Consider the following 26,226-nt stretch of genomic DNA (forward strand, 5'->3'; position numbering starts at 1 on the left):
AGTGATGGATGGAGATTTTAGCCTCCCAGAGAGGTGACTACAGCGTCACGTGCCTTTTTTTTTTTTTTTAATCTCAGGGACCTAACTTATCATCTTTATTTTAGTTGGGTAAACTGAGGCCCAGAGAGAGGGGATTGTTCCTCTGTGGTCACATAGCCAGTTGATGAATGGCAGAGCTGGGACCAGAACCAGCCCTCTGAGGTTGTTGCTCGTGAAGATGCTGGTGGGTAAGCCAGGTTAGGCTGTGCGCAGGGGAAGGTACACTGGACAGAGCCCTGGGTAGGGAGTCAGGAAGCCCTGGTTCCAGATCCTTTGACTCAGGGCTGTGACCTGGACAAGTCTCCCCGCTTCTCTGGGTCCTGATGAAAGAAGAGCGAAGGATCAGGATGAGATGACATAGCAGGTGAGAGTGTTGATGGTGGTCTCAGCTTCCAGAGCTCCAAGATGGCATGGTGGGCCCTATGTGTAGCATAGCTTTGCTACAATAACCCCACAGGGCTTAGGGCCAAGGCCCTTTCCTCTGCACTCACCCATTTGTCACTCATTTACAAAGGCAGAGGCACCAGGGAAACAGGCCTGGGCCTCTTAAATCTTATCTAATCAGGACTGATCCAGATATCGGCTGCTGGGGGGCTCAGAGAAGGAGTGGAAGGAAGGTGGCTAACCCTCCCTCCCCTGAAGGTCACCTACTTGCCTGGCTCTGCAGAACCTTTGGTCAGGACCTTCTGGGCACACCTGGCATTTGGGGCAGACAGTTCTTTTGTGCAGGACATTGGCATCCCGGGCTGCCCATTGTGACAAAATGTCCACACACAATCCGTAACGGCCCCTGGAGGTAGTGTGCAAACCCCCTGGCCCATCCCTCTCCTCTTCTGCTCAGAGCTCATGAATCCATCTTCCTCTGTGGACTGACTAGGGATCAGCCACAAGAAGGCTCTGGTCTTATCCAAGGGGAGAGCAAGGCATGCATTTCCCAGTGGGGGATGGACTGGTCTCTTCCCCCCACCTTGCCCCTGTCTCTCTCACGCTGATGACTGCCATCCACAACCAGAGCCCCCTCTGTAGCAGACACACCACAGGCAGCCAGGACGGGGCAAGCAGCACACTGCAGGGGCCCGCCTATCAGGGGTTTAATCCCTGCTCTGACGCTAATTTGCTGAACAAGTTAAGGCAACTGCCTTTCCCTCCTGAGCCTCAGTTTGCCCAGCTGCAACATGGGCAATAAACAGGATCTTGAAAAAGACCAGAAAACATTACCTAACCCCCCAGATGAGTGCACATCTGGCATTTTAAATCACCTGTCCCCAGAGTTCCCACCACCAGCAGCAATAGGGTGCAGTGGACAGCACGGTTTGAATCTCGGTTCCTCCACTTGCTGACTGACATTTGTGGTTTGAGGCAAATCACTTCCTCTCTCTGAGCCTCAGTTTCCTCATTTGTAACAAGCAGAGAAAAGAATAGGTGTGAGGATGAAAGCGATCCCATTGCAGTGTCGGGTATTCATTAAATACGAATGCCTGACAACTGTTTTCCTTGCAAGGATGGGGTTGACAGATGAAAACCGCCAGGCAGGGCGGGTCTTCTGGGGGTGGTATGAGGTGGGTGGCTGCTTGGGCTGAAGAGCTGTCCACAGGCCCAGGGGATTCCCAGCAAGGAACTCCTCAGATTTGCTGCTGCGGACACCTGGATACATGTCGTCGTCACATCTTGGGCACAGTCACAGCCTTGTCCATGCACCCAGCCCACATGTGTCCTCACACTGCCTGGCTACCCGCAAACACAGTATGAACGCATCGTGCCTGTCCAGGACCAGGCTCCTCCTGTCCCACCTGTACAGAGATGAGTGTGAGGCTGAGGGGTGAAGGGACTGGCGAGAGGAGACAGGGCAACAGCAGAACGGGAACTGTACCCGGCTCCCGCTTCCCAGACTGGCTGGCTTCGGCGTACCAGGCTGCCTGCTGTGGCCCCCCAGCTGTACAAGGGGTGTAGGTGCACATCCAGGCACTCTCATGCCGCCGCGACTGGACCATGCATCAAGCGAGGCTCTGGAAGCAAAGGCCCAGGCACAGCACACACACTACACAATCCAGGCAAAAGCGCACGGGAGCCCAGCCCGGGGACACGGAGTCCGACAAGGGCGCTACACACGGGGTCCAAACACACCTTACAGCCGCCAGCTCCCAGCCTGCTGGCCCTGCCGCGCTCCTCCCCCGCCGTCAGGGCGGGCCCGCGGCCTTGCTAACCTGGGTGCGCTGGCCGCCTGGGCCGGGGCCATTATGCGGGCGCATGGCCGGCCGAGCCGGGGCGCAGAGCAAACTTAACCTTCATTTGGGAGTGCCCAGCGGCCGGAGCGCGAGGCGCAGCCATCGATCGCCGCTAATGGCCTCGTCTAAATGCGGAGCCGCTGCCTCCGCCCCCCGGGTCAGGGCGCCCCCGCCCTCGCCCCGCGCTCTGTGCAAAATAGTGTTTACCAAAGTCAATATTGGCCGCGGCGCCCGCCCGGGGCATCTAAAGCCCCCGCTGGCCTCTCCTGCTAGGGCCGCATCCGGGCTGTCACGGCCTCGTCCTTGGTGTCCCAACTGCCCCTGACCACGAGGAGGAGCCAGCGGGCTGGACCCGGGCGGGCCACCCAAGGTCTCCCAGGGTTCCAGGCGGTGGGAAAAGCGAACGGGAGGTCTGGCCTAGGAATACCTCGCATTGGCTACTGGCTCCGTGTAAATTTGGGCAGGTTCCTTCACAGATCTGAGCCCTCAGGGCTGGCATTTTTAAACACAGCCCCCAAAGGGTTGTTGAAAGGATCACAGTAGAAACAGTGCAGGGCAGGTGCCCAGCACCACCTGACACGCAGGGGCATTTCGGCGAGCCGCTGCTCTAACGTGAGGTAGGGCGGTGTCTTCCCCTACCTGTGTCCCTTATCCCGCGTGTGTGTCTCGCCTGGTTCCCAGCACTGCTGGGCCATCTGCTGCCAGCATCTGCTCACATCATGGACAGAACACAGATTCTGGAAAGTTCTCCATCTGAATCCTGACCTCACCACGGAAGAATCTGAGGTTCTTGACCCCTTAGATCCTTTGCTTCCTCATCTGTAAATGTGGCAATGTAATTCCTGCCCTCCCAGAAGAATGAGTGTCTGTCTGAACTGGGGGCGCTGAGTATCACACTGGCTTTCAGATGGCACAGCAGGCAGTGTGGGTAACCTTCATGAGAAGTCCCGAATGTGCACGCCCTGGAGTATGACTTCCGGGCTCCAGTTACGCCTTTCTGGGCTGCAGCCATCAAGTGCTGATATGGCATCATATTAACCTCCTTGGACAATAAACCACCTCCCTGCTCGGGTCCCCTTTTGTTCTTGCATTGTTGATCTTCGGATTGATAAGAAAAACATAGTAATTGTAATTTCCTCTCTCTCCTCCTTCACTGTGTTCCCATCAGAGAAAGGAAATCTTAAATGAGAGCCCCAGAGAAGAGTTGGGGGCTGGTCCCACGACTGAGCTCCTGCCTAGCAGGAATACAGAGGGACTGGTGACCCGAGCCCGCCATCTGGTGGTCATGGCTATGCTGACAGCCCTGCTCCTAGAACGGGATCCAAGAGTCCCAGTTCCTGGGAATTTAGACTCATGCTTGACATCTGAAGAATCACAGACTCTTAGAACCACAAGATAGTATGCTCTTAGGATCAGGTAATTTTAGATTCTTGAGATATTGTGTGCATGCATGGAACTTTAGAAGAGTAATAATAGCTAACATTTCTTGAGAGCTTTCTCTGTGCAGGAAACTACAGTGAATGCTTTTTGGGAGCTGTTTCTTTAATCTTCTCTGCAGTATCAGCACATGGCGGCTGTTTCATCCCATTGTATAGGTGAATAAACTGAGATTCTTGTGAAGCAATTTGTCTACAATCACACTATGGTAAGCAGTGGGTTGAAATGTGAGCCCTAGGTCTCTAGACTCAAGACCCATGCTGTTAACCAGCATACTTTACTATAGAATCTTAAGACAGTTGTCATGTAGGGTCTCTGGTCCGGTTCCCCGCACAAGAACACAGGACATGGTGAGGCAGAAAAGGAACAACAACAGAGCCATAGATAGGGGGTTCATATCACTATATTCTCCCTGGTGGCTAGGTTGGAGACACAGGAAGCAGGAGCTACACGCTCCGCAATTCGCCGTCCGCTTCTCTGCCTGCCAGCCTGCCAGCCAACCAACCAACCAACCAACCAACCAACCAACCAACCAACCAACCAACCAACCAACCAATGTAGCCACGGCAGTTCTATCAGCGGCTAATGGCTAACTGGTAACAGCTGATGGCCATCTACTACCCAAGCCAGCACCTTTCCACGTGAGGCCAAGAGCCTGGAAACTGCTCTCTGGGATTCTGTCCCCACAAAGTATAATCTAAAACTTCAGTTTTAGTATATTAAATTGTAGGGTATTAGAGTCTTAGAATTGGAAATTCTCAAGATTTTGGAATCCTGAAATGCTGAGAAGGGGGCATCTAGACCTATGGACTCAGGAGCCATGGATGGTTAGGACTGGGGGGGCGCCCTTGGGAGTCCCTCACTTTGCAATGAGGTCAGACAGGGCAGGCATCTGGCTGGATGGTGGAGGGCAGGGTGGGAAATCTGGGCTTCCTGTCTCCTGACCCAGCCTTCTTTCCACTGTGGGTTTCTCAATCAAGGCTTTTCCAATCATGCTCTTTTATAGCTACCGCAATAAAGCTGTGGACTTTTGCTCCAGAACAGCACATAAAATATCCCATTATTTGCCTCTTAACCTGAGCTTCTGTTTTACATCTTAAGTCTAAAGTGTAAGCCTCATAAAAGGTAATCATCTAAGGCCTGTTCAAAGAGAAGCCATAAATTGGCTATTTAGCCCAATCAGTCTTTATAGCGCTCCTACAGGCACCCAAGCAGTATAAGCCTGTGCTCCACAGAAAGGACAGGGGAACGTAAACCTCAGTTCCAGACTATGAGCTGCTTAAGTCTCTTGTGGGGAGGAGTGCAGAGGTGCTGAGACAATCCAGGAAACATAAATGTGACAGGGTATGTCATTCCATGGTTAGATACAAAATGTGGTGGGGGATATGGGAGAGGCCAATGTGGGCTGTGAAAGAGTGAAAGCAGAGGTGGGACTTTTTTCCCTACTAATTATGAAGTAATTACTATGCACTAGATACAGTACTACAGTGATGTACAGTATCATAAAGAATCCTCAGAATAATTGTATGAGGTTGATTTATGGGCAAACTGAGGCTCAGAGAGGTTAAGTGGTTTACCCAAAGTCATACAGCTAGTAAATTCTGGAGCTATGATTTGGACCTAGCCTTTGCTTTTAATCACAGTGTTACATTACTTTGGAGCTAGGCCTTAAATGACCACAGTGGTCACTTTAAGACTTGAGGCTAAATGGGGTCTGTGGGTGTGGGGGCTGGAAGGCAGGAAAAAGGTTGGCTGTGCTAGAAAACCACAACTCTATTCAGGCATTGGTCTCCCAGCCTTGACTCTCCTCTATTTTATCTTCCACACACAAATGTGGGCATTGCCCAGACCCCTTCCGGGATTAAAGGCTCCTCTGCATCTATGGACCTCTTTAGTCTTCCCTCTCTTTTGGTTCCTTTGTATCCAGGGTGTAGCCCTGGATTAGAACCTTAGCCTCAGGTGCTAAGGCAGTAGGATCTTCTTGGTCGAGTTACTCAACCTGTAAATCTATATAATGGGGATAATAATAGAACCTTCTGCATAGGGTTACCACAAAGCCTTGACCTGCCATGTGTTGTCTGACTATCCTACCTGAGAAATCACCCCGAGAGACCCTGAGACCTCATGGACGGGGCACAGCTGAGTCCAGCTCTGCAGCCATCCCCGCCAAGACACTAGGCATCTGAGTGAATGTGTCTTCATCCCAGCCCGGTCACCAGCTGATAACTACTGTGTGAGCCCAGTCGACACTCTATGTAGCAAAAGAATTGCCCTGCCAAGCCCTTCCTGAATTCCTGAGTTATGAAATTGGGAGATACAAAGTGATTATTAGTTTAAGCCACTAAATTTGGGACTATTTTGTACATAGCATTAGGTAACTGAAACAATGACCAAAGCGGTTTCTGGGCTTGCAGAGAAAGACCTACTACTATTGGTATTTAAAAATATATTATTAAACATCTGATAATAAGATGTTGAAACATTTTCTTAAATATTTAAATATATTATAAACTTAAGCACGTTACTTGGCATAGTTTAAAGTGCAATTACAAATTTTATAATATACTTTTGAATCCTCCAAACTCATGAAACAGATAAAATGTATACAAAACAGAATTATTAAAATTACGATTATGTTGACATTTATACTTATCCTAAAAGCATCCGTTCCATGGGTTAATTTATTTCTTCATTCTTTCTAGACTTAATTTTATACCTTCTTAGTTTCTTAGATATTTACTTTGATACCTAGTCAGGGTTGCAATAACTTTCCAAATTGAAAAGAAAAGTAATACTGACTCGAATTAGGAGCTGGGTTCCCAACCATTTGATTCTCGATTGGGCGTGGAACAGGGTTGATTCTGGCAAGAGCTTCACTGGTCAACAGATTGGGCGGCCCTTGTTTTTCCTTTTTGGCTTAATCTTTACTTGTGACATCAGCAAAATGTATAAGTCCGGGCCTTTAACACGGTATTCAGTTTTATTGCAACCTGGTGTCTTTCCCCCAAATTTTATAGATTGCAGGTCTTACTCGGCCGGCGTTACATACGTGTAACCCATTGTCCTGTCATTGTAACATATGGATCTGATCTGCGAGCATTATTTAGGACTTCTAGATACCTTTTATTGTCTTATAATTAGTGAGGCCATCTCGAGGTTTCATAGGAGATGAGGGATTGTGTGTGCATGTTTTTCTCTCCTCCCTAAGACATTTAGCCAATCCATCTGCTTGGCTATTGGGTCCACTATGCCTGTGGTCTGGCTCACCATGGGGCTTGTCTTCTACTTGTTTGTTAACAAGACCAGCCGCTTGGGTTCTCAACACAGTTCCTACCTTTTCTATAACTTCTTGGCTTACTCATGGTTCCCTGTGATTTTCTTTCCTGTTTATGTAGCTAGAAACAGATACATGACAATGCTTTCTAAAGACATAAATTTATCAGAAAGAATAAAATATTCACACATGAGCATTCTCCAACTTGTTGAAATAATAAAAATGAATAGCTCTTATTACATTCACCTTTTAATTACAACCTCCTTTCTGTACACTTCATATTGACTTTTTTTAGGTTCATAAATTCACAGCCTTTATGAACTTACCTTGTTCTAATAAACCATATTTCTTCCTCTCCTTCTCCTTGTCTTCCTTCTTTTTGATGTTCAAGTGATCACGGCTTTGCCTTAAAGTGGAAGGCACTTCAAGCTGCCCCCTTGTCTCTTTAATACTACACTAATATCCTCTAAGGAAATCTCATTTTCTGGCAAGAACAGCATGCGCCATATCCATCCGTACTCTTCCTTTTCTCTCCAGGGCATAGAATCACCTGTCTTCCAGAACGTACTGATTCTTTCGAGTAGAGAATAGTATTAGAGACCAGGATGAGGGCACTAAGTGGGCAGATTAGCCCTGGTGCTGTGACTCCAGCTCTTGTGTTTGGGTCTCATGTGATACGGCCACATGGGGACCAGAGGGGGTCATGCTTTGGACCCCCAGGGCTTTACTAGGATGTGCTGTTGGACACTGCTCTCCCCTCCATCGTACTGTCCTACCCTTCCCTTAATTTCTCAAGCAAAGTGGAGGTTGTCTATAACTTTTGATGGGAAGTTTCAGGAACAATGGAGGAGGCATTCATTAGAGCATAACAATCTACTATTTGTGGCTTCTCTTAAAGCCCTAAAGTCTTAGTTCATTCTCAGATCACTTTCAAAGCATTCCATGACGACCTCTGTCTTTGCAAGGGAGAGGCTAGATCACACCCACCCATCCCTGCCCTTGGACAGGAATCCAGTGAGGATATCTGTGTTAGAATTTTGGACCAGCCACCAGACAGCCTGATGAGAAGGAGTTTCCTCTCATTCCCAGTATAGTGGCCACTCTTACCAGTATCAGGATCGACAGCTGCCTGGATGGTGGACAATAGGAATGGCCATTTCCCTATCCTCACTCTCAAGGATGAAGCCTAGTTCTAAGAGCTCCAATGGCCATCACATCAGAAAGCAACAGCTGAACAGCAATCAGCACATTTGCCAGAGTCCGGGTCACTTACCTTTATAGCCTATAAGGACATCCATAACTGGGTCCAGTGTGAGCTCCATCCAACCCAGTCCAGTTAACTGTTACCACTGGTCCTGCAAGTATCATGCCTGGACATCTTTCTAGGTTCTTAGCTTAGACTACCTAGTGAATTATTATTAAAGAAGAATATGCCCACACACAAGCACAGTGAAGTGTAACTCATACAAAGCAAGTAAACATTTATCACTTTTTTCCTTTTGTTTTTAAAATCTATAGAAACACTGCACTCACCACAACATGTGACAATTTACATGACCAAATATCTACTCTAAGCTACTTAGACGTTCCTCCAAAACGATCTGGGGGGTACTTGCTGTATAAGATGTTATTAAATGGCCAGTTCTTGTGTTTTCTCAAAACAAATGGATATACTCCCCCAAAGGGAGACTCATATGTAGATTTAAAAAACATGATGCATTCCCATCTGCAGGAGTTACAAAAGGATATACAGTGAAAAGTCTTCTTCCCACCCGTCTCCAGCCACCCAGCCATCCAGCCCAGAGGATCCAGTGTCACCAGTTTCTTATGCCTATTTCCCGAGATATTTTACGATTTGCAAATGAATGTGCATACATGGTCTTCCCCCACTCCTTTTAAAAACATGGTTGAGAGCACACTGTATACTGTTCTGTACTCCGCCTTTTCTGCTTAACAATATATCTTGCAGATCATTCCATAGTGTCTTATAAGAACATTTTAATTCTTTTCCATCCCAGAGAATAGCATTGATCAAGGTATCTCAGTATGTTTAACCATCCCCCATTGATTGACATTTAGTTTGTTTCTACATCTTTACTATGACACATGATGCTACAATGATTCTCTGTACATGCATGCATGTGTATAATTGCATCTGCAGAATAAACTCCTAGAGGTGGAGTTGCTGGGACACAGGGTAAGCGCAGATGGACTTTGATGTTGCCAAACGGCCATCTAAGGGAGTTCAACCAGTTTACATCCACCCCTCCCCACCCCAGCACTGTGGGCTGTTGCCTTCCCTGTATCTTTGGCAACAGAGTACATTATCAAACTTTTTGATCATGACCAGTCTGGTAGATGAAGAAAAGATCTTAGGGAAGTCTTAATTTGCATTTCTTTAACTATAATTGTGAGTATCTTTTCATATGTTTAAGAGCTATCTATGTATATCCTTTTTGGGGGAATTATTTGTTTTATATCCTTTGCTCATTTTGGAGGGTGAGATGAAGTGCTGATCTCTGTAATTGATTTGCCGAGCTTATATTTTAAAGGATATTTACTTTTGCCTGTGATATGAGTTGAAAGTATTTTTCCCAGTTCATTATTTGCCTTTCAGTATTGTGTTATGAATATTTTTGCATCTTACTTTTCCATATGCACTTTGGAGTGTGTGCTGTTCCAAAAAATCCTATTGATACTTCTATTGAGTATTTTTGCCATGAATAAAATTTATATTTTTGTATCGTCTAATTCATCAATTTCCTTCGTTTATGGCTTCTCAGTTTTATCATACTTAGCAAGGACATTCCAATTCTGAGATTATAAAATCATTCTCCTTCTATGCTTCTTATAATACTTGCAGTTTTTACATTCAGATCTTTGACCCATTGGGAGTTTATCTCGGGGTCACAGCTTCCACCCTATTGTCTCCTGTGTCTGCTTTGTTCTTCCCAATAGGGTGTGGGGCTCGATGGCAGGCCCGGTGGCTGAGATATGTTCCCTGACACTAAGATCCAACCACCCAGGATATGTTTCCTGTTGCTAAGCACCCAGGAGATGCTGGCTGAGCCCATGGCAATGGGCAGACTTGTTTTTGTTGTTCAACCTCAAACCCAGTGGCTCTCAGAGGACCCCAGAGGACTGCTCTGTGGAGAAGAAACAGTCCAGACACTCCCCAGTCTCAATGAGGTATTTTATAGACTATTCAGAGAAACATTTTTATTCAGATTTACTCTTTTTTTTCATTTTTCTTTTGTTTCATGTTATTCTGATAATTTGGGGATTTATGCTAGTACCTCAGGATAAATAAAAAACCAAGCTTTATGCAAAGATTTAAGAAACAGAGAAAAGGAAAAACATCTCCCAGAACAACCACTAAGAATATTTGAGAGTGTTCTTTCATCATCTTTCCTCACATGTATCTTTATTGTACATAGTTGAGGTGATACATCCTATACAAACTGTAACCTACAAATAGCTTATTAGTATGTGTTCACATCATGATAAGTATTGATGTGCATTACTTTTAGGGCTGTGTTCTGTTCAGACCAGGTGATGTGCCACAATTTACTCAGCCAGCCTTCCATTGTCAGGCAAGTAGGTTGTTTCTACATATTGGTCATTATATACAATGATGCACCGAGAATCCTTGAACATAAGGCTCTGTACACATGGTGAAATTACTGGAACAAATTTTAAGGGACCTGGTCCAAACTTCCAGACTGAAGGCTGTATTTTCAGAGAAGAAGGAGAAATGGTAGTTGAGAATAAGTGAAAGACTTGCTTCCATTCACACTGTCCCCTCAGTGGTGCCACAAGTTCCCCTGGTAGAAGAGCTCTGCGTGGGCCCTTAAATGTGGCTGTTGTTCGTGAACTCTTTGCAGTGTTGTAATATCAAGTGAAATTATAGCTAGCATTGAGTAGAGAGAAACAGAGCTGGAGAGAGGAAGGGAAAGACAGTGAAAACAAACGTTAGAGAAAGCGACCACTTTGAATAACATCCATAGACCTGCATGCTGTAGTTTTCTATCTTAAGGTCTCCACTAGGCACTTAGGGGGTTGGGAAAATGGTGATGCCTCAAAGCTAGGAGAATGAGATGTGAGGATGCAAAGATGTGCCCAGAACACGCGGCAGAGTTGGCCAAGGCCGAGTTAGGTTGGGTTGGACAGCGGTCAACTGCTCTAGGGTTGCGTTGGCCCATGTCACTAATGGACTCTAGGTGGCACTGTGGCTGCAAAAGTTTGGGGCTGAGGAATTTTGGCAAAGCTGTCAGGACTGTGGGAGGGAAAAAGGAAGGGAGAAAAGCAAAAAAAAAAATAAATAAAAAAATAAAGGACTAGTGGACTGGAGAGAAGGAGAGGGGAGGACAGGAGGGGAGGGAAGACGAGGGAACCAATAACACAGAGAGAAAGGGGAGAGACCATGTTGCATATGAAAAGTGAGAATGACCAACATTGATTAACCCACACATGAATAAATAGTGGCACAGTTGAGATGGGCCCTGAAGAAAGGAATGAGGACCGATGAAGGCCACGATTAAGGAGGTGACCTGGTTTTGGAGGGAGGGGAGAATTGTTAGAGGTGATTGCCCTGTGGAAGGTACTTGAGGTGAGATTTGAAGGTAGCCAAGAGTGAACAAGGGAGAGAGGAGGTAGAGGGGGCATTCTGGGCAGAGAGAACAGGTGCAGAGGCCTGTGGCAAGAGAAGATAAGACATATTTAAGGAACTGAAAGGAGACTCAAGGGCAAACCAGAGAGGGAGACAGAGGGTGGGAGATGAAGCTAGAGAGGGGATAGGTCCTGTCTGTACAGCACCTTATTCACACCAGAGATTTTGGTTTTTATCCCAAGAGCATGGAAAGGGGCTGAAGGGTATAATGTAAGGTAAGTGACATGCTCAGAGTTGCTTTTGGAGATTACTCTGGTTCAAGTGTAAAAATGGGTTGAGGGATTAAATAGATACAGGGAGACTGGTTGAGAGGCTACACAGTAACGAATTGAGTTGCTTCAGCTAGGTAGTGACTGTAGAAATGGAGGGGGATGGATGAGTCCAAATGGAGAGGGATGGGTGAGTCCAAATGGAGGGGGATGGATGAGTCCAAAATATCGAGGGATAAAGTTGACAAAACATGGTCAGTGAGTAAGATGACCCTTATTGTTAGACTCCTGATACTGGCACCTGGAGGGATATTGGTGCTATCTCCGAGACTGTGAATCTTGGAAGATTACGAAGTTTGGGGGAAGAAATCATGTGTTTCATTTTGGACACTTTTGTAGAGACAGCCATTCTCTCTTCCTGGTGTTCCCACCTTTACTCGGAACAGGCACCCCCACCCTTTCAGAAGAGTCAGGAAGAGAAGCTTCTGCCTTCTTTGCTTCCTCCCTTGTAAGGATGGAAAGTGATTTATTTGTGACTGAGATTGCAGTTACCAGGTGTGACCCTGCCGCCTTTTCTTTCTCGTTGGACTCTACCCGTCTACAGGCATGGTGTGTTCCGCTCTGCTTCCCCTTTCATGTGGAAAGCGCATGGGGCAGGGCCCACCTGCTTCTAGAGGGTGTCTGGAGGCCAGACCTTCTTTGCTTCCACTGTTGTGGCTCAGTGGGTGTAAAGATGTGATTCTACAGCATTGTATTTGCTCAGCTGACCCAAATTCTCCCCTGGGTGGCTCACCCTGAGGACTTGAGTTGGGATAAGTTTCAGGAAGGATTGTGGCTACATGTCCCAGCAGAATTTCCAATCCAGATTCACCAGTGCTGAAGTTGCTGTTTTTATTTGCACCTATATGATTCACAGGTCTTTCTTTCGGTTGGTTCAGAATGGAAGAAAGTGACTTGACTTGTTGCCTTAGAGACATCTAATAGATCTGAACCTTGGAGAAGATGTCTGGGCCAGGGAGATAAATGTGAGCCAAGAGATCAGAATGGAGCAGAGAAGAGGCCTTTTGTCTGAGCCTTGAGGAACTCCAACATTTAAAGGCTGAAAAAGAGGATGATTTTGCAAAGCAGACAAAACAGGAAGAATTGGAGGAAAGTCGGGGGAAGGTGTAGCCCCGAAGCTTGTAGAAGATAGTGTTTCAAGAAGGAGGGAATGCATACCTGTTATTTTTAGCAAAGGGAGGCCATTGGTGACCTTAGCAAACCATGTTTGGGAGAGTGATGGGGGCTGTATAAGCCAGATGGCAGTGGAGGAAGAGAGAGTGGGAGGTGGAACAGAGGTAGCTGGTATAGATAACTCTTTTGAGAAGTTTGTGGGAGGTATAGGCGTAGACACCTGTCATTCCTTTTGGTTGCCCAGTAACTGCTTTACCTCCCTATGTTTGGGGAACTCCCTACCTATGAATATTGCTAAGAAGCAGAGGTTACCTCCCACTGGGACGAGGAAGGTGCCAGATACTTGTCTTCCCAGGTGGCCTTGAGCTGGGATGAGCACAGGACAGGGCTTGTCAATCAGAAGCATCACTTGAATCAGGAGTTAGTGAAGCACTGAGGAAGGACTTGGAGGGATGTTTCCTGAGAGCAATGGCGCTTGTAAAAGGAAGAGTGTTCGGGCCAGCAGGGCCAGCAGGCTAGGGATGGGTGTGTAGGTGGGGCGCACCACGGCACCAAAAGAAAGAGCAGTGGTGGTGGTTATAGAAGCAGACGGAAACTAGTCTCTCCATCTTACTGGCAATTTTGTAAGCCAACCAAATATTTCTCTCTCTCTCTCTCTCTCTCTCTCTCTCTCTCTCTCTCTTTCTATTCATCTACATATGTGTAACTTTAAAAATCAACTTAGGTATAGTTTAGGTACTCAAAATGAACTGGTGGTATAGTTCAATGAGTTTTGAAAAATGTATATGCACATGTAACCACTATTCTAATCACGATGTAACACACGTTAATCATCCCCCCCCTCCTTTTCCTTGTGTTCTTTGTGGTCAGTTGCCCCACCACCTCTGGTCCCAAGGAACCACTTGCTTTTATGTCTATAGATTAATTTTACCTCTTCTTGAATTGTATATAAATTCCATCAATATTTTTGTGTCTGGCTTCTTTTCTTCCACTTAATATTTTTCATATTCAGAGTATTTGTCAGTAGTTCATGCCTTGTTGCTGCTGAATAGTGCTCTACTCTACTTGATATACCACGACGTATCCATCTACTCACCTGATTCTGAATATTCAAGTTGTGTTCAGTTTGGGGCGACTGTGAATAAGGCTACTACGAACAGTTGTGTACAAGTCTTTTTGTGGACACATGTTTCAATGTCCATTTTATCAGTCCCATTTTCTAAGAAAATCAGCAATAGCTGGTTTCTGTTACTTATAGCTAAGAAATCTGATGACAACAGAAGGGGAGAAGGGAAATCAGCTGGCAGCTGAAAGGGGATGTTGTGCCAATGAGAGGATTTTATTTTTAAGATGCAAAAGATTTAAACATACTTAAATATTGGTGCTCATGAGAGGGAACTATTGAGAGAAAAGAAATGTGAATTTCTGTGAAGGTGGGAGGGGAGAGGCTCTGAAATTCAGGTGCAAGAGCGGCTTGGATGGGGGGCAAGGCAGAGCCTCAAGTGAAGCAAGTGGGAATAAGGATAGGATGGGGGTACGGGGGTATGTAAGTATGGTAGCTGGAAGTTGAGGGAGCTCTCATGTGAGGGCTTCACACAGGGCCAGAAAGAAAGTTCTTTACTTCAGATTCCAGTCATATCCTGAGGAGCATGTGTTACCTATCCGTGGGTCCAGCCAGGGACTGACACAGCATGACTCTGAGATCTGCCCAATGGGTCAATCCCTGAGTTAAGGCCTGGGGACCAGGCCTCCAAATTACCTATAATCATACAATCTCGTTAAAATATGTAACCGTAATATCACTGCAAACAGAACTTTTCAACATTCACGCCACAAATAGTTCCTGAGCCAGACAGTGGAGATGGAGCAGTCAGTGAATGTGCAGAGAAGGCATGAGCCACAAGGAGCTTAGGTTCCAGGTCTAGTGGAGTTGGCGATTGGTCCACAGGCACATAATATCAGGTAGTAAATCGTGATATGAAGAACACTAATATAAGTTAAGGGATACAGGAGTCATGGGGCAATATTTTATACAGGATGGCCAGGGAAGACCTCTAAGAAGGTGACATTTAAGGAGAGGTGTGAAGGTGAGAGGAAGTCAGCCAAATCTAGGGGAAGAGCATTCTGGGAAGAAGGAACAGAATGTGCGAAGTCCTAACACTTAAAGATGCTAGGGTTATCCAAGGAATGATAAGCAGAGCAAAATGAGTGGCATAGAGTAAGCAAGGAGAAGAGGTAATGGTGTCAGAGCGGCCCTGGGATCAGAGAGGGCCTGATGGGCCATGGTCAGCATTGGTGATTTCCTTCTAAGTCTGATGGGAAAGCACTAGGGGTTCTGAGCAGGGGCCTGCCACCATCTGATCTACATTAAAAAGGACCACATGATGTTATGGATTACGGGCTGGGGGTGGTAGCGATAGGGAAACCAGTTGGGAGGCTGGAGAGATGAAGGTGGTTCAGCCCGGGGTAGTGGCAGTGGAGGTGAGAGTGGTCCATTTCTGTATATGCCCTGATGGTAGAAGTAACAGGATAGAAAGGATGTAGGAGATGAGGAGAACAATCAAGACTGACTTCACAGTGTCTGCTCTGAGGGACCAGGTTTTGAATATGGAAACTTGGAAATGCTTTCTGACAGACAAGTGAAAGGTCCTGGTGGTGGCTGGATGTCAGAGCAGAAGCTGGGCTGGGGTGTAGCTTTGGGACTCATCACAGAGTATTTAAAATTATGCCACCAGCTGAGGTCACCAAGGGGGTGAGGATGAAGAAGAGGACTGAGAGAGCCATTTGAAAAAACAGAATCTGGGGCGGCCGGATGGCTCAGTTGGTTAGAGCACGAGCTCTGAACAACAGGGTTGCCGGTTTGATTCCCACATGGGCCAGTGAGCTGCACCCTCCACAACTAGGTTGAAGGACAATGACTTGGAGCTGATGCACCCTGGAAAAAAAACACACTGTTCTCCAATACTTCCCAATAATAATAAAAAGAATCTGGCTCCCTCTAAATGTGATTATATAAGTCAGACTGGCAGGAGCTGGATGAGGGCAGGTAGTGTAGTGTGATGGGGGTCTCAGGAGAAGCAGGATTCTGCTGGGGAATCCCAGAGGCTTCTCTGAAATATGGAGTTTGGCTGGGCGCTGGGAGTGACTAGATCAGTAGAGGGCAGAGTTCTAGGCTCTAAAAGACAGGCGCTGGGGCTCTGGCTTAGAGTAGCTGAAAAAGAGAGTTGGAGTCACGTGGGCCTTACTTCTGATTCTTGCATTCACTTCCTAGCTGTGAGGTCCAGGGAAAAGTGTTCCTCATCTTTCCAAACCTTAGTGTCTGGGTCTATAAAACAGGGCCAGTAACACTGACTTCTCAGGGCTATTGCGGAGTGTGTGAGAGAATTACGTGCAGCCTGGGAACACCAGGAAAATGAGGGTGCTGAGAGAGTAGGTGTCGATGAACGGTTGATACTGGACTTTACCATGGGATGACTTGGTTTTCTCTGGACTCCGGAATATGGATGCTGCTGATGGTGTATTCAGTCATTCAGTCATAGCCACACAAAGTCTGCAGGCGTACTCATATATATGCCTTGGACTTTCAGTTTGGGAGTGTTTGAGTCATAACCTAGAATGAAAATGACACAGTTTACTATACAGTTAGTGCAATCATAATTGTACTGAATGGTGCTGAAGTGCCATATCAGTGACTTCTGAGATGGGCCCCCCATGCTCCTCACAAATGAACTGGTAAGAACTATTGAGGGCAGAACACCCCGGGTGCTCTGATTTGGATTCTTTTTCACCTTGTCCTGCCTGATGCTGCTTGTGTGACCATCACACGGGCCTGGTTTCTGATTAATCTGCTTGGATTCAGTGGGGGACAAAGAAGACAGAACTTTCCTTTTTTTCCCCCAACCCCTACCTTCCACTCGCTATGGTGCCTCTCCATCCCTGGATGACAGCTTATGTAGATCCAATGGCTTTCCCTGTCACTATCAGGGAGTCAAAGAATCTCCTTTTCCTGTATTAAAATCTCTCATATGATCAAAATCAATCTAAATTTCTCATCAAATTCAAAGTGTTTGTTTCCCCTTCCCCGCTCAGGGTAAGCCCTAGAACCTCTTCCCTTTGCTGGAGGCTGCTACTGGCTCCTGCGAGGCTGGATGGGGAGGTGAGATGAAGGAAAATAGGACATCAGTGCGTTCAGTGTGGCAGGTGTCCAAATGCTGGCTCTTTCTCCGGTTAGGAACTTATGTGGGTTTTTCCCCCCCCAGAGCCACCAAGTTCCTCCCTGATGTGGCAAAGCCATCTAGAAAACGCAGCTAGAATCTTCTAACTCCCTCACAGCTCCTGCTCTGCTTGTCCACTCCTCATTGCCTCCCTCCACCCCCCTGAGGATCCTCTGACCTCAGTCTTCCCCACAGGTTTGTTGGTTGGGGGGGGGGCTGTATATGGGGTGCTGAGCCAGTTTTGCTATCCCTCAGCAAGTCCTGCAGGGGTGGTCTGGCTTCCTTCTGAATTAGGACACGTTGTTTTTAGCTTTGGAGCCTCAGCTATGACTTGCAGACACCAGGAAAAGTTCCAAGTAACATAGTGTTATACTTTAGTTTCTTTGTCTCAAATGTTTAGCTTTTATCTTAAGTATAGAAAAGTGGTTAAGTGTGCAGGTTCTGGAGTTGAACATTGGCTGGTGACCATGGGCAAATCTTCTAACCTCTCGGAATCTCAGTTTCCTCAACGTAAAGCAGGGACAATGGTCTTTACGCGCAAGGATGTTGTAAAGATTGAGTTGTTCTTTATATGCCTGATGGCATACAGCAAGTTCTCAATAAATGGGAGCAATTATATGTGCGTTCATAAGGAGACTGCACTTCCTCCAACCCAAACTGGATATCTGTTCTTCTCGCTAATCCAGGTGTGGCTTCCTCCTGACACTTGTCTGGCCTACAGGGCTTTCTTTCATAATAATTCTTAGCATAGCTTGAGCATCACTTATCTTATTCACACCTCACAACAATCCTGCAGGATAGGTATTATTATCATTCCCATTTACAGATAACAAAACTGGGACTCAGAGAGGTTGAGTCCTTTGCACAGGGTCAAATGGCTTGTAAATAGCAGAACTTGGATTTGACCCCCAGTCTATCTGATTCCAACCCCTGCACAAGTTCTACCACTCATTTTACTCTCCTAACCTGCTCTTTGTCCTGTCTCTTTGTTCCCACTGCCAAGAGTTCCTCTGCCCTCTATGGGCATAATAGAGCAACCCTTTGAGTGAAGTCACTTCCTGTTTGGTGGGAACCCTGGAAATGGATCCCCCACTGCTCAGCAGAATAACCCTTCCTGTGTTGCGTAATAACCAAACCCCATGGCAGCTGTTTCGAGGTAATATGGACTCCATCCACTTTCTGTCTACTATCATTTAAGCCGTATAAAGTTGCATTTTCATGAAAAGCATCCAGTTAGCATTTTTTCAGCATCTACCTGGTGTCCAACACTGGGCTAGTCCTGAGGGGGAAGGTGTTTTCTGATCTGAAGCCTCAAATCTATATCGAGAAGTAAGATATGTAGAAGTTGCCAGCAATGCCAATTGTACTCGGATGTGGTAGCCACTGGTGAAGGGACACTGGGAGTTCGTACCCCAGGATCTCAGATGCAAAAGCAATGTGGTGGCTAGGAGGTGTAAAGCCTGGGAGAGGCAGTAACAGAAGGCTGCCTGGAAAATCTAGGGCTGGTGCTGAGACTTGACAGCAAGGTAGAATCGGGATAGGTGACGGTGAAGAAGACAACGTTTGGTGTGTTTTCAGCAAAGAGCGAGCAGGTGCCCAGAGAGGCAGGGACCCAGCATGGGTGCAGGAATGTGTTCTTCCAAAGAGCCTCTCTTTTACAACCTTGAGTCTCTTTGCTCCCCCCTTGGGGGATTTTTATGACCCCATCCATCTGTTTGCAGTCAGCCTCAGGTTTGCTTTGAAATTCAAAAGCTGAAAGGGAAATGCTATATTGGAGCCAGAGCAGCAGGCTGGGCAGCTGTCTCCGAGAAGGAGGGAGCAGCCTCGTGGAGCATAAACCACAGCAGGCAAGCACCTCTTCTCATTGGCCAGAGTCCCTGTGAAGCATGGGACCAGGAATGCTTCAAGGGATGGTGAATGATTAGTTCCCTGGAGGAAATTCTAACACGGGTCTGAGCTGGCAACCAGCAGGTGGCCCACAAGGGTGCTGAGGTCCAGTGTGGAGATTTAGGGGTCCTTCAGCCAGGGCTTCGTGCCCGATCCGGACCTGTCCCGCCTGTGTTTGTTGCTCTTTCCTGCTCTGGCAGACGCGCCCAGGCCCGCTGTGAGAGTTGGCTCAGCCCTCCATGCCTCCTGAGTTCCCTGGCTCAGCTACCACCCCCTGCATTCCTTAGGAGCCTCAGTGTCCCAGAGAGACAAGATTTTTTCCATCTTCTTGAATAAAAGACTTTTAGTGACAGTCATTGATCAATTCCAAAATCCACAGTCTGGATTTCCAAGTCCTGCTCCAGACTACTTTCTTCCCTCAGCCCCATGTCCCCTAAGACCACTTTCTAACTAATGTCCTTTGCCTGGCCCCACATGCCTCCTCTAGCACGTCTTTCTGTGCCCTCCTTCCCTGACATTTACATTGCCACTGGAGGTGCATACCCACCTTTTTGGGGAACTCTTCCTGGTGGCTCCCATCCTGTCTACATCCCACACTCCCGTGATGGTTCTCCCTGTCTCCCATTCCAAACCACCCCCTGAGCCTGTTGTCCACAACCATACATGTACCTTTGGGCCTTTGTTTAAAGATAGGCTCTGCTTGAATGTGTTTGGAACACTTCTAACATGGAGCTGGAGCTTCTCCCCATGTGCTGGAGAAGTCAAGTGGCCCCTTTAAAAGACAGTCAAGCTGCTGGGCTCAATGTAGCAGCAATTTAGTGAGCTTTAGCATTTAATGTGAGCTCACTTTTTAGAGGAGGTATTTGCAAAGCTTGGGAGCTGAGTTAAGAGGGTGGAGGGTAGAGAAAGATCTTGATATTCCAGCCTGTCAATGCTAGAACACTCTTTAAAGCTCATCTGCTCTAATTTCCACGTTTGTTTTTTCAACTGGGGAAACTGACCCTCAGAAAGGAGCTGTCATTGGCCTAGTGTTAGTCATGAAGTCAGTGGCAAAGCAGGACTGGAACCCAGTTTGGGGCTTGAATTAGCCACTTACACCACTTGGTGTCCCTGAGTGAAAGTTGAGGGATTGCGAAAACTCAAGGCACATGCTTCTTTCTCTTCCAACAACCATAATAATGGCACTGATGTAGCCTTTACAGATATGAAGCACTTCTGATCAGTTGTCTCAGTCAACTACCACGACACCCCACAAAGAAAGTTATCCTTATCTCCATTTCCTAGATGAGGCAGATAAGACTGAGGGGGAAGGGGCATGCCCAAGGAAAGAGAAGCAGTACGTACTGGGCCCAGTCCTGTAGCTCTGCAAGTGTCACATGACCTCCCTAGCCCTCAAAAGCTGCTAGTCCTCTCTTTCAGGAAACCACGCAGAAAAGGCTGGGATAGAAAATAGGACAAAAGGATTTTCTCTCCAGAGCCTAAGGACTTTTCCTTTCTCATATGTAGTTGAGAGAAACATGTAGAGCAGAGGCTTTCAACCCTTTCAGGTCCAACGTCCCATTTTATTACACATATTTTATAATGCCACTTTCTACACTGAAATTAAATTTCTGGGCAGTATAACACACTTATACATATAATTGAAAAAATTAATTTTATGCTCTAACTATAAGAAAAAAGAAATCAAGGAAAAGAGTTGATGATAAAACAATATGGGGGTGGCCAGATGGCTCAGTTCGTTAGAGCATGAGCTCTGAACAACAGGATTGCTGGTTCGATTCCCACTCTGGTCGTTGAGCAGCGTCCTCCACAACTAGATTGAAGACAATGAGCTGCTGCTGAGCTTCCAGAGGGGCAGCCGGATGGCTCAGTTGGTTAAGTTGGTTAAGTTGGTTAGAGCGCGGTCTCTGAACAACAAGGTTGCCAGTTCAATTCCCACGTAGGATTGTTGGCTGTGCCCCCTGCAACTAAGATTGAAAATGGTGACTGGACTTGGAACTGAGCTGCGCCCTCCACAACTAGATTGAAGGGCAACAACTTGGAGCTGGTGGGTTCTGGAGAAACACACTGTTCCCCAATATTCCCCAATAAAAAAACAGACAAAAAACTATATAGTTTAGTATGTCAATGCTTGGGCATAACAATAATGCAGTAGTCAAAAGCGAATGTAATAGTGAAAATACAGAGGGTACAACAGGTGTTTTCCTCCGATGCCTTAAATGTATAAGCAGTGTTGGCTATTTCAGAAGTGGTGAACAACTCTTGGTAAAGTTCAACACTGGTAAAGTTCAACATAGAACAAAGCACATTCTTCTATCAATGCATTCCTGTAAGATGCGTTGAAACTTTGCAAAAACAAACAAACAGCAAACAAAAACTCCCCACAACAACAACAACAAAGCAAAACGAAAAAATCTTTGTGTTTACATAAAATGGTTCTAGGCTCAGATAACTACAAGTGTTTTTTTCTCCCCTGATGAATATCTGGCAAGACGTGCAAAAATTGTGCAGGATGGGGGTATAATTCTTTGTGTGGGACTCTATATCCCTGACCCACGATCACAACCCCCTCCCAACAAATGTGTGAAAGCTAACTCCCTCTCTCACCCCAGATTTCCAAAACACCACGTGGGTGATGATACTATCCTTGTTGAAAAACATGGATTCAGAGGTCTTCTCTTAGACTGGGTCACAGCAGTGAGAGCAAGTGCTAACCACTTCACCACCAGGGAGGTATTAGAGATTTTCTCTTAGAAACCATGCATACAAGATAGAAGACTCAGACCTGTGTTGTACCCAGAGGTTTGCATTTCTTCTAGTTTTGCTTTTGATAAACAAAATGTAATACTAATCTTGGACAGTGCTTATTCCTCAGACATAAAGTTAATGAATTAGATATTAGTCACATCATCCTTTATTTTAAAGTCTCTGTTCACTGAGGAGATGCAAAGTTGAGTAAGACCTGGTCTCTGCATACACAGGCTTTGCTTTTTTTTATTTTTAAGGATGATAAGACATACCCCCTTATATTTCTAATTACTGTGTATGAATTTGAAAGTTGGACAGTAAAGAAGGCTGATAGGGAAAAAAAAGTGGATTTACTTGAAATATGGAGTTGGAGGAGAGCTCTGCAGATACCCTGGACCCCCAGAAACATGAATCAGTGTATTCTAGAGCAAATTAAACCTGAAGCATCACTGAAGGCAAAAATGACAAAACTGAAGATGTCCTATTTTGGGCACATTGTGAGAAGGCAGGGTTCTTTGGAAAAGACAATAATGCTGGAAAAAACAGAAGGCAGCAGGGAAAGAGGAAGACCAAATATGAGATGGGTGGACTCCATCAAGAAGCCACAACCGTGAGTCTCCAGGAACTGAGCAGGGCTGTTGAGGACAGGACACTGTGGACGTCACTCATTCATAGGGTCGCCAGGAGTCGAAGCTGGCTCAATGGCCTGTAACACACACAAGACATAAGGAAACTATACTGTAAGGTTGTATACATATGAAGCATGGCCTGGGACTTCAGAAGAGGTGTAAAGTGTGAGGCTGGGGGACCAGGGCGACTTCTACAAGGAGGAAGAATTAAAACTAGGCATCCGAGAACTGGAAGACAATTTTCAAAATAGGGAGAATGGGCGATCAACTGTGGAGGGCACAGTGGAGGCTGATAGCTGGAGTAAGTAAATTGGTGGGGGTGGGGTCTGTTTAGGAAACCTGAGTAGTTCTTTGTGGCTGGAGCATGGGTTTGGGGGAATTGAAGGGGACTCATGGCTGGGAGATTGGCTGGGCAAACTGCAGAGAACCAGGGCAATAGGATTAATGGGAAAGGAAGGAAAGAAGGGAGGGAGGGAGGAAGCAAATGTGTATTCCATATCAAATTCTAATTCCTTGAGGAAGGCACTCGGCCCCTCTGGGAACTGTCACATATTGTGTTGCTGCTGCTTGGTCCAGCCTCCCCTGCTGCAGGTTCTGGGAGAGCAGGGAGGACACAGTTCTAAGCGCAGGGCACAGTAATTCTTTGTTGAATGAATGAATTTTTAAAAATAAATAGACACATGCCCAGTTCTGAGCATACGGCCTGGCCCCGCAAGCTCACATTTGGGGAGGGGAAGGTTTGGGAAGCTGAGGTGAACTGGACTCTTTGGCCCAATGCCCTGTATTCAGATGAGCCACAGGGCACTGAGGACAGAAGAGGCCCCTGCGAGTCGAGAAACCTGGGCTCTGCCTCTGCCCTGCACGTGCCAAGATGCCTTGGGCCAGTTTACCCTTGGGGGCACCCTATCTGTTCCATGAGCGGCTGAGCCCAAAGGCAAGTCAGGTCCCCTCCAGCTCCCACATTCAAGTCTTTTCTCCTTCATGTCACCTGTTTGGAGCTCTAGGTCACAGCCCAAGCAGCACTGCCCCCTGGTGGCAGCTGGCAGATGGCACCCTCCTGCTGAGGTGGTGGAAGGAGGCTTCCTGTGTCTGTGCCTTTGAGTCTGGCTCAGGTAGGGCTCCAGGGGGAGTGAGGCAGGAGGACTTTGCAGGCAGTTTTCAAGGCATTCCCAGTCGTGCTGCCCATGCCCTCCCACTCTCAACCATCAAAAGAGGAAAATCCCTGGGACCATGTGACTTCATTGCGTTGCTGGGACCAGGCATGGCATCAGGTGCAGGGAGGCGGGGCTCAGGAAATCCCTCCCCCTTCACCATCTTCATCACTATCTCATTAAAACCTTATTGCAACCTGTACCAGAAGTATTTTTATTATTCCCATTATAGAGATGAGGAAAATGAGGCTGAGAGGGGGAAGGGACTACTTGGGGACAAGACTAGGGCCAGCTCCCAGGCCCCCTGACCACCAGCCTATGACCTTGGTTGAGTCTGGAGACCCTTTGTGGGGGGTGGGGTGAAGGGTGAAGGGTGAAGGGCTGCTGTGAATTTCAGGAGCCAGGCAGGTCTTGGAAACAATTTGTGTTTTCAAGTTTCATTGGAAGGAGGAGACTGCTTGCTCCCAGAAGCTGTCCGTAGAGGCTCATGTCTTGGTCCCTAGTCCCAGGCCCCAGCCTGCTCTGTGAACCCACACCGGGGACTTCTGGCTCTCGACAGTCGCTGCTGTGATCCAGTTCCACTTGGTCCTGTCCCTCCATCTTGACCCTTCTCATCTGTGCTTTACTTTCTCTCCACCCAAGTGTCTTCCAACTAGTCTTTTTTATTCTCCTTTTTATCTCTCTCCAGTACTATCTACCATGTTTCCTCGAAAATAAGACCTAGACGGACAATCAGCTCTAATGCATGTTTTGGAGCAAAAATTAATGAGACCTGGTATTATATATTATATTATTATATTATATTATATATTATATTATTATATTACATTAAGACCTAGTCTTACATTATAGTAAAATAAGACCGGGTCTCATATTAATTTTTGCTCCAAAAGACGCATTAGAGCTGACTGTCCAGATAGGTCTTATTTTCAGGGAAACACGGTATCTTTCCCTCCTTTGTCTTTGTCTCTCTGTTGATCCCTCTCCCCTTCTCTGGATCTCCACTCCATCTTTCTGTGTGTTTTCTTTCTCTTCCACCTACCTCCTCCTGCATTCCTCTCCTCAGCCCATGTGTTAAGGTCCTGCTCAGCCCCTCCCACCCTTCCAGAGTCTCAGGGAAAAGGAGGTGGTGAGAATTAGGAAGCCACCTTCTGGGGAGCCTGGGAGTTTCCAATCCTTGCCTAGGGGCTTGTGTCTTCAGGTTGGAAATTTTATCATTCCCTTTTTGTGACTGATTAGGGAGGAAGAAATGGAAAATACTAAAAAAGAAAACACAGGAACTATTTTGCAAGCCCAGAACTGACATAAAACAGGGTTTTATGAATATTTTCTGAAAATAATTTCTTTTTATGATGCTGTAACAGTGGCCAGCCTAGTCTGGCTGACTTGTTGGCTGGGGTGAGCAGCAACTGGAGGCCCCCCACCCTTGCCCCACCCAGCCTGGCCCAGCCTGAATCCGCCGCTCCCTCAGCGAGGCCAGGGTGTTTTCTCTGCTGTGGCCGCCCTAGAAGGTAGTGCTGAGGTGGGAGGGCTTCCTGCAGACTCAGTGAGCTCTGGAGCTCCTGCAGCCCTTAGCTCATGGAAGCCCAAGGCTGGCAGGTCCAAGCTTGTTATCTCTGTCCACTGGCAACTCAGGTGCGGCCAGGGCATTCCTGATCCAACATATCTGATAAAGAGCATCCTGGACACCCAGCTCTGTGGCTGGGGTCCAAGCCCTCCGAGAGTTCGTGATCCCCCGGGACTTACACTGCTGTGATCTTCTTGGCATCCAGCTCCCTGTCATTGAACTCGACACCTCTGCTTCACCCCATGTCAATTTGCCCGTGTAAATCAGCTTCTTCCATGGTTGTCCCCTGTCCCAAATCTTCACAAGCAGTGGAGATTTACTGGCAATTGGCAGAGCAAATGGAGCAAGGCAGCCAGGCAGCCAGGAAAATGGCTCTCATGGCAGCCAGGAAAATGACTACTATCTGTATGTTTTCTCCCCATGAAGCAGGCGTTGTTCCCACCTCCCTCAGTTTCTCTCTATCTTCCTAGTTCCTCTTCTATTGTTCTCTTCTTTCTTTCTCTTGCCCTCTTTTTTCAGGAGTAAAAGGACAAAATTCTTCCCCTTAGTCATAAAGTGTATCTGCCCTCCACATCCTCTGTCGTGGGAGAAAGTAGGTTTTCTTCCTACCCAAGCCCCCATAAGGCTGTCTTCTACACAAAGACACTGCTCTTTTTCAAAGGAAGTTTAGTGAATACAATTTGCTCCACCTCTTTTCATGCAAATAAGGAGGCTGAGGTCCAGAGAGGGGCAGAGCTTGCCCCAGGTCACATAGTAGGTCACTACAGAGCTGGGGCTGGAGCTCAGGATCTGTCATCCTCATCACAGGGGGCCATCTGCTGCCAGACATTGATGGTGCCTCCGAAAGGTTGAACTGTAAAGCCCTAAATGTTCAGGGGTGACTGGAAGGGGCCTCAGAGCACATAGAAAGATGGAGGGCAGAGCCATGAGAGATCAACTGAGAGCAAGAGCAAGAGCGAGAGCGAGAGCGAGAGCAAGGGAGAAGGAGATGGAGATGGAGATGG

The 26,226-nt window shown here is 46.9% G+C and overlaps 1 protein-coding gene across 2 annotated transcripts in view; it reads right to left on the bottom strand.

Annotated features, from left to right (window-relative positions):
- Window positions 1-16,014: 16,014 nt before the first annotated feature.
- Window positions 16,015-26,226, bottom strand: part of TRABD2B (TraB domain containing 2B) — a 227,567-nt gene continuing 217,355 nt past the window's right edge. The window contains exon 7 of one of the 2 annotated variants that reach the window (XM_074334689.1): window positions 16,015-16,636. In XM_074334689.1, coding sequence (XP_074190790.1) covers window positions 16,630-16,636 — 7 coding nt within the window. In that variant the 3' untranslated portion in view covers window positions 16,015-16,629. Of the gene's footprint in view, window positions 16,637-22,074; window positions 22,582-26,226 lie in introns of those variants that run through there. The other variant, XM_074334688.1, reaches the window with a different exon arrangement.

Source organism: Rhinolophus sinicus, linkage group LG06, assembly GCF_036562045.2.
Source record: "Rhinolophus sinicus isolate RSC01 linkage group LG06, ASM3656204v1, whole genome shotgun sequence".
In the NCBI taxonomy this organism is placed as follows: Eukaryota; Metazoa; Chordata; class Mammalia; order Chiroptera; family Rhinolophidae; genus Rhinolophus; species Rhinolophus sinicus.